Consider the following 16,007-nt stretch of genomic DNA (forward strand, 5'->3'; position numbering starts at 1 on the left):
AAAAAAAGATAGCAAAAGATAAGACGGTTTTGGTTAGGATGGGGATGATATGAGCATATTCAAATCTTAGGGCTAAAAACCCTGACAAGTGAAAAAGATAAAAAAAAGGAAGGCAAGATTTAATTAATTACACAGGCTTCTGGAGTAGAAGAGAAGGGAAGGACCTGGGAGGTCAGAAGAAACTTGCCTCAGAGATTAGAGAAAAAGGAATAAAATAAGTTATGAGCAAATGAAGTTCAGGGTGTTGACAGAAACTTGCTGCCTAATAGTGTTAAGATACACAAGAAGTCAGAGGGACACAAGGCAGGCAGGTGGCTGGTTTGACGGGCGGGAAAGATTTCAGCAGGAAACAGACCCAGCGACATAGTGAGTGGTTGTACAGTTGCCCTGGGGTCCAGCTAAGGCTAGCAATGATCAATTTACTTATAGAGCGATTTTTTTCAAGCAGCTCTTGGCAGCTGCTATATGAGAGAGAAGGTGCCAGGTCAAAATCAAGTAGATTACAGGAGAAGTACAAGGGGATAAGGCCACACAGGGTACTGACAAGAGAGTGATGGACCATGAGTGAACAGAGAAAGAAACAAAGAAAGGGAGGAAGTCCTATGGGTTGGGAGAATGGGATGGCTCAGGCAGAGGAGGACTCTAGAAACTAGAAGCCAGCAGAGATATAGGGAATAAATAAGGAGGGAGAAAGCAAAAAATAAAGGTAAAAATTGTTACCAGGATTTAATATTTGAAGTTTGAGACAGACTCAGTGAAATGATCCATCTAGTTCCTGCAGAAAATAGATGTGGATGGAGCCAGTAGGAGATAAGGAAGTCAGGGAACTCTGATGCTAGTTCTCCGTGTACACATTATTCCCATGAGCACTGGGGCCACCCAAGATGATGGAGGAAGACTGGCTCTGCTGCCACACTTCTACTCCCCTCAGTGAACATGAGAGAAAGAACAGTAGTGTTTCTGTACCTAACCCCTAGACTCTGGTTTTCATACTAATCGATGCTGCCTTTATCATCTTGGTCATTATAGCTATAATTTTATATACAATCACAGAGGGACAGGGACTAGAAACTGAAGTTAATGTATGTACACTGTCTCATCTCCCTCACAGCATTAGGAAGCACACAGCAAGCAAGTTAACCTGCAAAAATGTACGAGTACTCAGAGCATTTTGCAAAACTCCTGCTGTGGTGATGTTGGATCAGCACCGGACTATGAACCACAAAGTTGGCAGTTCAATCCCACCAGCCAGTCCTCAATAGCCTGAACAGGGTCACTATGAGTCAGAACCAATTCAACACAACAACAACACTCAGTGATCAAATGTAAAAACTTAAAAGAATCTATGTACACTCATTTTTTTCTAGAATTAAAAAGGTAAAGCTAGAAAATGCCAAAATACATACTGGTTCAAACGTGAAATAATTAACTAGTGCAGAAAATAATTGGAAAACTAATGAATAATCAACCCCCTCTTCCCCAGCCACACCCCCAGATTAAATGCTTGCCTATCTGGATTACACACTATGAGCAAATCATTTCAAAGATTTATCTCAATCCTTAAATTTTTTGCATTTCTCATCAAAGACTCAAACACAGTCAAGCACTTTGTTCTGGCAACTCTTCTGTGCTCAAACTACAATTGAAGCTTCTAATTTATGTATAAAGACAATCCATGAATTGCTGTTGCTTTAGACATTTCCATCTAATTCTATATATGTATATTTATACTTCATTTGTGCTTTCTACTTTCAGAGTTCACATTTTTTTAGTTATGATAATTACGTTGGTGGATATTAATTGTTTTCTACCACATTATATTTTAGGTACCTTTGTAATTTCAAAACAAATCATTAGGTAAAAAAATATATAATTGAAAAATTTACCTGAAGTCCTACTGCATATGAAGGACTCCTGATGTAGCGCTGTAGGATCAGCACTGGACTATGAACCACAATGTCAGCAGATCAAACCCAGCAGATGTTACTCAGAAACCCATTACAGAGTCGCTATGAGTTGGAATTGAATCAATGGCATGCACATAACAACAACTGCTTATGAAATCATTATCCCAGGAAGAGAGTGACCACTCAAGGGACATGTTCTGGATATTCATTAGGAACTAAACAGATATTTGTCTCTACACTGGCAGAGAACTTCCAGAGGTTCAAGCCAGATTCAGAAGAGGCCGTGGAACAAGGGATATCATTTCTGATGTCCAATGGATCTTGGCTGAAAGCAGAGAATATCAGAAAGATGTGTACCTGTGCTTTACTGACTATGCAAAGGTTTTCAATTGTGTGGATCATGACAAGCTATGGACAACATGGCGAAGTATGAGTATTCCTGAACACTTACTTGTGCTAATGAGGAAACTGTACACGGACCAAGAGGCAGATGTTCGAACAGAACACGGGAACACTGAATGGCTTAAACCTGAGACAGGTATGCAACAGGGTTGTATTCTTTCAACCTGTATGCTGAGCAAATAACACGAGAAGCTCAGTTCTATGAAGAAAAACGTGGCATCAAGATTGAAGGAAGACTCATTAACAACCTGTGATATGCAAATGATACAACCTTGATAGCTGAAAGTGAAGACTTAAAATATTTACTGATGAAGATCAAAGAGTACAGCCTTCAGTATGGATTGCACCTCAAAGTAAAGAAAACAAAAATCCTCACCACTGGACCAATAAACAACATTCTTATCAACGGAGAAAAGATTGAAGTTGTCAAGGACTTCATTCTTCTTGGATCAACTATCAACACTCATGGAAGCAGCAGTCAAGAACTCAAATGACACATTGCATTAGGCAAATTTGCTGCATAAGACCTTTTTTAAGTGCTGAAGAACAAAGATGTCAGCTTGAGGACTAAGGTGCACCTGACCCAAGCCATGGTATTTTCAATAACCTCATATGCATAAAAAAGCTGGGCAGTGAATAAGGAAGAAAGACCATAGAAGAATTGATGCTTTTGAGTTATGGTGTTGGAAGAGAATATTGAAAGTGCCATGAGCTGGCAAAAAAATCAACACATCTGTGTTGGAGGAAGTGCAGTCAGAGTGCTCCCTGGAGGCCAGGATGGCCAAACTTCATCTCTCATACTTCGGACATATTGTCAGGAGGGACCAGTTGCTGGAGAAGGATATTATATTTGGTAAGGTGGAGGGGCAGAGAAAAACAGGAAGACCCCCAGCGAGATGGACTGGCAAAGTGGCAGCATCAATGGGCTCAAGCGTGGCAAAACAGTAAGTAGTGAGGTTGGCCCAGGATCAGGCAGTGTTTCGTTCTGTTGTGCATAGGGTGGCTATGAGCTGGTACCGATCCATGGCACCTAACAACAAAACAGATATTTGGAAAATTCTGCAATAGTATCACAGATATGAAGTTCACACTTTCTGCAGACCGCCATCACAATGCCACCAAAAACACTGTGTCCACTAAACACTATTACACAGCAAAACAATCTTCTTTCACCTTTCAGCCTTATTGTTGTTAAGTGCCATCTAGTCGTTCCAACTCATAGCAGAAAGCTCTCCTACAGAACGGCTGGCGCACTCAAACCACAGGCCTGCGGCTTGCAGCCCAGTGCTTATCATATGGAACCACTGTGCTCCCTTCATTCTGCCTAAACCATTCGTTTATCCAACTATTTATTTAGTTCTCATTTCAGCCAAGTACTGTACCAAACCTAGAGATTCAAAGATCAAGTAGTTTTATGAAAAAAGTAAAAAATAAAACAGGAAGATCTTACTTGGGATAACTTTATAAGTGATGATGTTGTTGTTGCTAAGTGCCAGCAAGTCAGTTTCAACTCACACTGACTCTGCACAGGGTTCAACAGGTTTCTATATAGGTGGGCTTGGACCACCGGCCTTACGGTTAACAGTCCAATGCTTTGCCTACAGAGCCACACAGGTTCATCCAATTCCAATAGTGTAGATTAAAAACACTGAACACAAAATGACTGATACACTACAAAGAGAACCTCTTCTCTCCAAATATGATAGACTTCTACAAAAATCCGTATAGTTTGCTTGTCACTGTAAATATCTGAAACCCTCAATACTTAACTTCTAACATGCCTCATTCTCTCTATATAACAAGCATTAGCACATAGTTCCAGAATATAATTCCAGCCTCGTCTGAAAAGTATAAGTCATGGCATTTCAGTCTGTTTGAGAACAAATCAGTGAATGTGTGGCGTCCTGGTGTGGTGCTGTGGGTTAATGCACTAGACTGCACTACAGGATTGAACCGCAAAGTTGGAGGTTCAAGCTCACCAGCACCTTGGAAAACCTATACAGGGGTCACTATGTGTTGGAACTGACTTGACGGCACTTAACAACAACAAGAACAAGCAAATGTATCTATCAAAAAGGCCTCTATTTCTTTTAACCTCTGTTCAAGATCAAATAGCACACCCTAGAAGAATCCAGTGCAAAGATCATGGAGTAGCTACTAAATTCCAGCACCCTCTGGAGAAGGACACTCCTAGAGATAAGGAGTCCTACAGCTCGTAAATCACCACACCTAACTACAGATCTAAGAAGCTGGCCTAGCCCCCAAGTTTCAAGACTCAGATCTGAATTGAATTCCAATGAACTGTAGATTCCTCGAACTCCAGAAGAGGAAACCTGGAAGATCAAGAGTTCAAGAAACCTCCTAGCACTCTGATTTGAAGATGATCACGGAAGAACTCAGTTTCTTTCTTTCTTTATAATCACTAATCTGGTGATGTTTCCTGATTTTCATTATTATGTTGGTCAGAATCTACATGTAGAGCAATAAAGCAACTTGAACATTATAATCTATCTGATTTATTTTACAAATGAGATATCTGAGGCCTAGGTAAGTTAAACGACTTGCCCAAATATCTAGGAAGTGGCAAATGATAATTTTCATTGTCTAACACCTGCTCCATTACTCTCTCCACTCAGCTGAGACAGATATTTACTCATTTGCGACAGATATTTTGACTATTTAATATGATAAATATGTGTAAGACACCCAGTTATGACAAAGAAGAATATAGTCATCTCCTCAAGGATTCTAAAAACTGGTGGAATTAAAATTTTTTTAACAGTTTTAATACACAAATCATTGTACAAAGACTTGTATGGAATTCCAGAGGAAATTCTGCAATGATCTCAGCTTATAACGTTAATTCTTCATTCTAAATTGAAGCCTTCCATCCTCTACTACTGAAGGTGGATGTCGTGATAAAAGTATGCTGATGATGATAATGAAAATGGCTATTAACAAGATATCTGCTACATGCCAGTCACACTTTTGAAATCTTTATACATATTATCTCATTTACTTCTCACAACTACCTTAGGAGGGAGATACTATTATGATTTCTGTTTTACAAAACACAGAGCAAGAGTAAGTCAATTGCCCAATTAGCAGGTGTTCAAGTTAGGGTTTACACCCAAGTATGACTTCTCTATTACTTCCTCCCAGACTTCTGGCACTGAGTCGGCTCAATTAACTGCAAATTATCTGCCCCCCTGGACTTCAATTTCTTCATCTGTGAAAGGATGGAGTGATCCATATGATGTCCACAGTCTCTTCCAGATCTAGCATTTGGTGATTCACTGATATGAGGTATAGATAATCCCCAGCTTAACAATGGGGTTCTGCTCCAAGGACTCCATCATAAGTCAGCTCTGACATAAATTGAATACCTCATTGTTTTAGTTTTCATTATTATCATTATGGCCTGATATACAGCACTATTTTAAACAATAAATCACTACACTGAACATATATTATGCAAATAAACATCTAAGAATAAAAACCATCAGCAAATTACAGACTACATCATTGTATGTAGTACATACTACTAACAATAAGATGCACACACACAAGAAGATGCTTATAAGAGTAGTTCTTCTCAATTTAAGTATGTTGTAAATCAAGACTTCCTGTATTTAAAAATCTCTTGTGATTCAAAGTAAGGAAAACACTCTGTAGAAGCTAAGGGTGGTCTCTTGACTTTTCATAGATCTCAAGGGAGGGCTTCCAGGCTCAGATATATTTAAAATTAATGGTACAGCCAAGTAACAAAACAACATACAATCATTCACAATGGTGTTTAAGCAAGAAAAGAGGTTTTTAAATATTTCAATGATGTTTCAGAGGAATTTATAAATATCATAGTAAAGTATCATGATATATATACATATATATATATATATGTAAACAGGAAACAATATATGAACTATGTTTTTCAAAACATGAAAGAAACATTGGTTGTATCTGGTGTATATGGAGAACAGATTTAGGGAGATTTTTCTTTCTCTTTTTCCCTCTTTTTCTTTTTTTAATGTAAGCTTAAGTAACCTTGGTAATTAAAGAGGAGAACTTTCTTTATAAAGAGAGAAAAGGTACCTAATATCCTCGTATTGATTTCTCCTGAGAAGAAAGGAAAAAGCTCTCCGGAAAACATCGCAGTAACAACACTGCAGAAATTCCAGAAATACAGGTTTGGAGGAAAACACCATTATTACCTCCTACAAATGTGGAAGGAAAAATTCTCTATTGTCTCAGGTCTAGAATAACTGAAGTTTTAGAGGCTACTCGTGTAATGCTGGCAGGGGGTCTTGGTTTGGAATCCAGGGACACACAGCTCAGACCTGAAAAAAAAGAACAGGTGCAGCAGACCATGAAAGCCAAATGACGCTGGTCCCATCCAGAAATCGCAGCCTGGTGCAGGTTCTCCCTGAGTGGTCCAGCTACACACCATTGGCCAGAAAGTCACATGGCCAAGAGGACTTTCCATGAGCACAAATGCCCTCCCCTCACTACAACGCCACAGCAGAGAGAGAACCAGTAGCATATGACATAAAATCTGCAACTGTTAGTACAAATGAAACAGCCACAGACGAACTAGCTTATGTTTTTATTTAGACTGCAGGGTAAATACATTGTATAGATACATCTGTGTTCATATCTAAACCCATAGTACACATATGGCCCTTGTGCATATAAGAGATCAATTACTATGGCTTTGAATGGTTACAATGAATACTTCACTCTCCATTATTCTTGGAACATTTTGTAAACACACAGAGAGCTATTCTTCTAGTGACTCCCACTTATACTACAAAACACACACACAGGAAAGAGTACTTTTTTTTTTTTTTAATGTTCAGCATGCTATTAATTACATATGAACCCTCTCCGTACTTGACAGGCTTTTTTGTTACTTTGTAGCAAGTAGATAGAGAGATCTGATATGCAAAGAACAGGAAAACTGGGACAGGAAAAGTGAACTCCTCCTTTGGGAGACAGACAGACAATGTGTGGCGTCAACACAGCATCATGCCCTCATTCAGCTGAGGTCTGCATGGGAGACTTCGTATCCAACTTACCAACAGCTCCAGACTTGCCCAAAACATGGATATCAGCTTGGATATCTCCAGCACTAAGACCATGAAGAAGCAGCAACACGAAAGTCCTACATGGGTCTCTTAATTTGGTTAATTTAAAGAGACATTTCTGTTGATTGCTATCAGAATTCATTTGTAATATTATTTTTAAAAATTTGAAAGTTTGAAATGAAAAAGGGGGGGGGGACAGATGTCTCTCTAGTTTAAAAAAAAAAAAAACACTTCTTTTTGTCTGTTTCTAAGTGTGAAGTTGGCACCTATTGACTTTACCTGGCAGTAATTAAATACACCCAACATTAGATAAAGAAATTTAACCTACCTCATCAAAGGTGGTGTCGTCTTTCTTCAAAGCTATAAAATAAAAAGAGAAAGGAAACAGTTACCATGAAACATCTGACAAAGGTCAGAGTATCTAAGTCCTAGAAAACAAAGCAATATGGTGTTTTCATTTCAGAAAGCAAAATTGTGCCCCAACCTGAATAACAATATTATGATACAAATACAAGAACCGCAAATAAGACAGAGAATTGCACAGCATGCATCTTTGTGAAACACTTTTCATAAATATGTAAATGGAACCATCTCACAAGTATGGAAGAACAATATGCATACCTTTCTTCAACTCTTTTTCAATAGGAAAATGTTTTAATGAAAGTTTAAGAGAATCACAAAGCAATTTTTAAAGAAATCTCCCTTCGACTTCTGGTTTATGGGCACATATAATCATGGGTGTGGAGTCCCAGTGTGGTGCTGAAGCATAAGCACTGGATTACTAACCCCAAGGTTGGCAGTTCAAACCTACTAGCCGCTTCTCGGAAACCCTATTCAGGGTTACTATGAGTCAGAACCAACTCTACAGCACTTAACAACAACAGTAATCAGGGTGTTATATGAATCTCGCAGACCAATAGTTGAGATGACACCCACTCTACGCTGTTGTTAAGTGCCATAACAACCTCCTATAGGATTTCCAAGGAACGGCTATTACGTTTGAACCACCAACCTTGGGGTTCAAAACAACTTTGTGGTCCAATGCTTATCCTACAGCGAGTGTCACACCAAGACTCCCTAACTGACATTTTCATACTAACCCAAGTGCAGGTATAAGAACAGGTGTGCAAAATAAAGATTGCTGAGTAAAAGACATACTTCAAACAATGTTCTCAACATGACAGATTTTATAACAATATATGATTCACCAGAAACCATATTGTAGTGCTGGTGACAGTGGAGGCAGTATGCCATCTAGTTGATTCCAACTCATAAGGACCCAATAGGACAGAGTATAGAACTGTCCCTCACAGCTTTCTAGACTGGGGCTTCCAAAGGCTTTCAGTGGCTCATGAGCAATCTTGAAAACGTTCTCTTTGCTGTATACTATAAATCTGTCATTTTAAAGAAATCAAGAAAAATACGGTCATGGCTGTGATCTAAAGGGGTGAGAGTAAGGTGAGGGAGATAAAATGTTCCCAAAAGTTGAATACTTAGTCTTTCCCTTCTGGTTAACAAGCTGATCGATAATAGGTTTCTCCACTTCCCTCATCAGAGAGCACTTTCTTCTGAGTAGAAAATGAAAAGACAGTCCATTTTTACAATAAGATCTAAGACTTTATATGACTTCTAATGGCTACATGTTCACAAGAATTTAAAGCTTCTGATCTAGAAGGCTTTCTTTAAATTCAGTCAACAATGTCACTGAGCTATATTCCACAATCCCTCACCCAAGTGTGTCCTTTAATGAGTATACTTTATTAATAATACCTTCATAAAACATTAGTGACCTACGTAAGTATAGACAAGTTACCCCTCTGAAAAAAAAAATTTAATAAGAAGTGACTAGCTCATTTTTTTCAAATGCAAGATTCCATATAAGCAAATTATTATACAGCCTCATACCTGGTTCACTTAACAAAGACTAATGAAATACACATTATGTAATTGCCAGACAAAATGCAAAGATTATAAATCATAGCACAAACTTCTAGATATATTTTCATTATTCCGGACATAATAGACGATCTAGAAATTTAGTCATGTAAATTTAGTTATGTAAAACATTCCATTAAGAATGACAGCTGATATGCTCCCTTGGGGAATTGCGAACATGGCATGAAAGCCCTCAAGTTGATAGATGGTGAGAGCAGAAAGCTGTAATGTCATCAAAACCCAGAACGAACTGTTTCCTTCCAGCTCCTTACCTACCAGTTACCATCAAATCGTTTCTGATTCATGGTGACCAATGTGTGTCAGAGTAGAACTGTGTTCCACAGGATTTTCAATGGCTGATTTTTCAGAAGTTAATTACTACGCATTTCTTCTGAGACACCTTTTGGCAGACCCAAACCACCAACAATTTGGTCAGCAGCCAAGCATGCTAGCCATTTGCACTACCTAGGGACTCCTCTAGTCCCCTTGTTGTTGTTGTTGTTGTTGTTGTTGTTGAGTGCCGTGGAGTCTGCTCTGACTCATAATGACCCTGTACAGGGTTTCTGAGGCTGTAAATCCTTACGGGAGCAGAAAGCCTCATCTTTCTCCCGTGGAACAGCTGACAGTTTCGAACTGCTGACTGTGAGATTCGCAGCCCAATTCGTAACCACTACACTACCAGAGCCCCCTACATCCTATTAATTCCCCAAACATTCTGGATAAAGAGGTATGTCAGAAGGTGGAAAGAGGGAGAGAAAATAAAAGAGGAAATTGCAGGTGCATTTTCTAAAATGTGAGGATTAGAAAGCCAGATTTTGTCCCCTGCATACTGTTCGCAAACTCAGAATAACACACCAGTGACCATTTTATGATCAAGAAGTTTAGCTTCATTGAAACTCTCCATTTCTAAGTTGGCTCTTCCTTTCTAGATTGATTTCTCCTAAAGGCTGAATTCTTGCCCTGACCAGCAGTTAATACTGACAACAAAGACCAATTAAAAGTGTACTTGTCAGATATTTATCAGATCACTGATGAATAAATTCCAGCCTAAACAAGCACACAACATCTAGTTATTGATTACATCCCTTGAGAGTCATTAATCATTCATGTAAATATAAACCCACAGTTGTCTTCAATGACATCATGGAATAACAAGTATATTATATGATTCTGGATTAACAAAGAGAGAATAAATTAAACCATTTATGGTAATCAGATATTCTATTAAGGAGTCCTGGAATGGCACTGTGGGATAAAGTACTGGACTGCAAGGCCAGTTTGAACCACAAGGTCAACAGTTCAAACTCACCAACCACTCCTCGGAAACCCTATATAGGGTCGCTATGACTTGGAACCAACTTGATGGCACTTAGCAGTAACAACAACATGAAGTAGTCTGGTGAGAGGGAGAGCAATGCATCCCCTACATTTGCCAACAGCAAACTGCATTAACTTCCAGTGTGGTTGTTAAGTGTCGTCAAGTCAGTTCAGACTCAAAGGTTTCTGAGAAGCACCTGGTGGGTCTGAACTGCCAACCTTGCAGTCAGCAGTCCAGTGCTTATCCTACAGTGCCACGCCGGGATTCCAGACTCCATGGCAGAATTTAAAACTCTGTACTGTCATTGCTCATTCTTGTGCCTTTCTCTACAGTCCTGAATATCAGGGAATAGTTTCATTAGTCATGGTATCCGAGTGCCAGCACAACATGTGGTGCATAAGAGGTGAGTGGAAATCAACTGCTGGGGTTTACCTAAGTGGTCAGTCAAAGAACATCATCTTACATATTTGAGACACATTAACGTTTTAGCATATGAAAACCATGCACTGTTCTCTCCTAAAAATGGATGACAGATATAAGTTCTATTTCAAAGTAAAATCCTTTGGGAGTGCACTGAGTAAGGATTTGGAACAACAGTTCAACTTTATAAGTGAACCACCTATAACTCTTACACTTTGCATTTCTCATTTCTAACAGAAAGAATTCACTATCTGACAACCAGAATCTAGAATTACACACTTGTAGCACAAGGCAACAAGAAAAAAATCAGTCTAAGCATAACCTCCCTCCTCTTCCTTTTATTAAATTCTCTTACAAACTACGATATGTATACGGTTCGTCTCAAATATCAGAGTATAAATGTTCTTTTTTCCAGGAGATAATTCTTAATGCATTCATAGGAATATGAAGAAATGTCAGTTTGACCCTAGTCATACACCAGATATGACAAAAAGCTTTTCTCTTCCTAAACTATCTTTCACACATGAAAAAGAAACAAGGGGGAAAAAAGAAAAAATAAAACAAACATATGTGAGACAACTATCGTTGTTGTTGTTAAGTGCTGGCGAGTCGGTTCCAACCCATAGCGACCCTGTATAGGGTTTCCAAGGAGCAGCTAGTGAGCTTGAACCACCGACCTTGCCGTTCAAATGGCTTTGCAGCCTGGTGCATAGTCATTGCTAAATAAGTGACCAGACTGACATTATTTAGCAGAAAACCATAAATACTCACCACTGAAATCGATGGGTGACTTTAAATTTCAATTACACCAGTCTTATAAAAGAACCATAGTTGTATTATAGTTACTCCCTGTCAGATGTTATAAATTAGAATGCTGTGGTTTGGAAGCCAGTGTGTTTTATTAGTCCTTTTATAATGTAGTGTGGCGCTGTGAGTTAATGCGCTGAACTGTAAGCTTGGTTTGATCCTCAAGGCAGGCGGTTCAAGCTCACCACCAGCCACTCCTTGGAAACCCTATACAGGGTCGCTCTGGGTCAGAACCGACTTGATGGCACTTAACAACAACAACAACAACAACAATCTCAGATCAGCTGTATTTGGGGTGTGAATCAACAAGATATTTCCATTTTGACCACATTAATCTTTAGCATGTATACATCATCTCCTATTTAGAAATATTATTAATAAATATTAATTGAGTACATATTTTCCAAACATTGTCACCATTTTCTGTAGAGAAATGTATGTAATTTCTTATGGCTACACAGTAATACTCTACACATCACCACATGACATGCTACACTTGAAACACACAAAAATGCAAAACAAAGCAGTATGTTTATTTCAATAACCATCTTAGACTGCTTGAAGTCAATGAGAGCCTTGAGATGTTAGACTATGCCACAGGAATAGAACATTCACTCTGTGATCTAGCTCCCCATGAAGTGCCAATGAAGAGAAAGGGAAGACACAGGATACATATGGAGAAATTGGAAGATCCAGTATTGATCGTCACCATGTGATAGATATTGCACTAGATATTTTATGCATCTTATCTGGTTTAATCTTCAGAACAACCTTATGAATATTTACAGCGGACTCTGAAGTTTAAGGAAATTCTGCCAGCTACCTAGACAAAAACAAGCAAGGAAAACAGGGCTCAAATCCTATTTTCAGGTTGGCTATACTCTTGTTTCCAACTTTTAAAACCACCTGTCTCAGTATGATGTAATTGCTAATAATGATAATATACTGTGAAGACTTATCAAATCCTTAGTAAATACCAAAAGGACATTGTTATGTGTTATTTCCCTATGTACCAACAAAAACCTGAATTGTACATGAAAAACTGAAGCTCCAAGAAGTTGAGGGACTTGTCCAAGTTCATTCAGTTAAGAGTGGCAACACCTAAAATCCCCAATCTTCACACACAATTGTTGTTAAGTGCCATCGAGTCAGTTCCAACTGATAATGACCCTGTATAGGGTCTCCGGGGTGCGGCTGGTAAGCTTGAACCACTGACCTTGTAGTTCAAACTGACCTTTAACCCGTAGCGCACACCAGGACTCACACACAGTAGGTACTCTTCAACCATGCTCTAACTATATAATTCCATAGGTAAAGCTTCAATCCAACAGCCTCCACTGCCTTAAAATCCTGAAATACTGAGAATGACTTCACTGCTTTTCATTTTATAAATATAATATAAAATATCAAGAAAATAAGTAGATAACAAAGATTTATTTTCTTGTAATATAATTTCTGATGTCTTGAGCTTGGTACAGAGGCATAATCACTTAAAATTTCATCTTCTTTTATAGTATTCTACAATGACATTTGCTATTCAGAATCATTACTGAATTCTATAATTCACCACTGCAGTTTCTTACTGAACCTCCATCAATACAAGAAATAATCAGTTATATTCACTGCACTGTACTCTGCTTCCTAAAGATAGGAAGTAAAATCTACTAGGAGATCTTAGAAGACATTTTAAACAAGAGCTGGAATCAAAAGGAATTTCACATCACTAAATCTCAGTAAACTAGAAAATCCAATTAACCATAATACTCCATTTGCCAACACTGTAGCTAATCCAAATTTTCTGATCGTCGATCAAAACTTTGAAATTATTTAAACATAAGGAATTTTTATATTAATGTCCTTGGTTTCTTAGTGAGACTCAGTTGTAATGAATTATTTAGTACAGAACTGGAAGGGCTCCAACAGAGTCATTAGCATTAGTAAATATACAGTGAATGTGTTTTAGAACAAGACTTTAATGGACTCCAGAACCTGCATTTGTGATAACTGGGTTGGAGGCTAAAACACCCTAGTTAATAATGCACACCAACTCAACACCTCACTCTCTCACACTTCTTGGCTGCAAACTTCATGTGAATGTAAGACTCCCCATATGTATTCCTAACTCTGAATAGTGCAACTGCAAATATCCAATACATGCAATAAATAAAACCAGTATCGGTTGCACAGCATAACTTTGCAGTCAGTTTGGAAAAGATTTTGTCAATGCAAAAATTTTAAAGACAACAAAGAAAGCTCAGCTAAATTTTGATCCCTGCTTTGTGTCACGTGGTGAAAGTTTACATAGCTTAATGATGCACTTATACAATGATTTTTAAAGGAATGGATGAAAGGATGACTGTCAGATTTATGTGCACTTTTAACAGTCCAGGATTTTATTTTCTTTTTAATGTATTGTACACATGTATGCTTAATTTCCATTAACACCTTCATTAACATGGATGTATGTTAAACAAGGGAAACAAAGGATAGATGGTTTCTTGAGTCTCTAAGGGGTTATTTTTCCAGTTCCTATGATTTTCTTGCTGAGTACAATTACCTGTATAAAGGAAAGTATGACAGCAGAGAAGGCAGCCACCCATTCTTGTTACAAGGGGTTTTGTATGACCTACACTCGAACTCTAACAAACCATTCCACGTGACACTGTTGTCACCCTGTCATAGCCTGTGACATGGTTTTATTCTTAAATGTCCGAAACATTTCTAGGTAGGTTTTTATTAGTGGGTTGGTTGATTTAAAGACAATAGCCCCTGAGCTGCAGTAAATGGAACTTTGGGAGACTTAGTGCTAAACGTTCATATAACTTCACAGCGTGGATTTCTCTGGAGTAACGGAAGGATTCAAAGACCATGGGACTCACACCCAAATCTCAGTGTCTATGACCCAAAGTACTGAACAAAAGGTCCCAAGGTATCAGTCTCATTTCCCTTTTGGCTTGGATATGCTGGACAATGCCAAGACGCAACACAACGTTTCACCAATTTCCAAAGCTTTCCAAAGCTGAATTATTGACACTCTGTATCAAACCCTGATTGCAAAAAATAACAAGTAACCCGGGCAGCATCACTGCCCCGGGATCCGGGCATCAGAACACCAATATCCTGCGGGCGCGAAAGTCCAAGCAATAGAGGCTTAAAGGCGGAACCCAAACTGTACGCTTGAAATCGTCCATAAATGAACCCCCAGGTCCTAAGGAGAGAGGTGTCGCTCTCTCACCGAACTCCCTCAGGTCCCGGGCACTGTCCCCTCCTATCCCCGTGTGCAGCGCAGTGCACCCCACGCCAGCCCTGGGTGACCGCTGCATTGCTATGCCAGGAGCGCGGCGGGGCACTGGGCCGAGAGAGGACGGCGACCGGGGCGCCGAGCAGGGTGCCCGGGCAGCGCGCCACTCACCAATGCGGCTGAAACTCTCCGACAAAGTTCTCCGCAACTTCTTCATCTTGCCGATCTTCTCCGCCGGCTGCGGTTCAATGAGGTCACACATCTGGGCAACGCGGGGACAGGGCAACTTCCCCAAACTGGTCCAGAGCAGAGCGCAGACAACGGCGAGGGCGCGCGGCGCGGGGAAGGCGGCGCCTCCTCCTCCTCCGCCTCCTTCGCGGGCCAGGAGGCGACGCGCAGGGCTCGGAGGCGAACGGCCAGCGGCCAGGCTCCACTCGGGCCTGGGCCCCGACTGGGCGTGCGGGCCGGGGCGTTCTACGTGGTGCCGGGGGCGGCTGCGCTCGCCGCCTCCGTGGTGGCCTCGCGCCGCGCCGCCGCCGCTGGGCTCATTTTCCCTCCTTTGTAACAGAGCGAAGCGCGGTCGGCAGACGGCAGGGGGGGCGACGCGGCCGGAGGCGAAGGCGGGGCGGGCGGAGAACGAGGTGCGGTATCCAGGGGTCGCGGAGCGCACCCTGCGCTGGCGGGGCGGGGAGAAGTTCTCAGCCCCGACTTGCAGGCGCTCGGGAGAAAGAACAGTGGCGCTGAATCGCCACCCCGTGCCACGGTCCTCAAAGCCCCTCTCGCCCCTGCCCCGGAGACCCCTCGCAGCAGGCCCCGGGCATGGGACCTCAGCGCGGCCTCAGCTCCTGCGCGAAGCCCGTGTTCTCGGCTGTCCTCCGCTTCGCGCCCAGGCG

General features: G+C 40.5%; 1 protein-coding gene across 2 annotated transcripts in view; it reads right to left on the reverse strand.

The window, feature by feature from the left end:
* Positions 1-15,586, reverse strand: part of CDK14 (cyclin-dependent kinase 14) — an 819,631-nt gene extending 804,045 nt beyond the window's left edge. The window contains exons 1-2 of one of the 2 annotated variants that reach the window (XM_006834307.1): positions 15,286-15,586; positions 7,722-7,753 (exon numbers count right to left, since the gene is read on the reverse strand). In XM_006834307.1, coding sequence (XP_006834370.1) covers positions 7,722-7,753; positions 15,286-15,376 — 123 coding nt within the window. In that variant the 5' untranslated portion in view covers positions 15,377-15,586. The remainder of the gene's footprint in view (positions 1-7,721; positions 7,754-15,285) is intronic. The other variant, XM_006834308.1, reaches the window with a different exon arrangement.
* Positions 15,587-16,007: the final 421 nt, after the last annotated feature.

This window comes from Chrysochloris asiatica, unplaced genomic scaffold, assembly GCF_000296735.1.
Source record: "Chrysochloris asiatica unplaced genomic scaffold, ChrAsi1.0 scaffold00010, whole genome shotgun sequence".
Lineage (NCBI taxonomy): Eukaryota > Metazoa > Chordata > Mammalia > Afrosoricida > Chrysochloridae > Chrysochloris > Chrysochloris asiatica.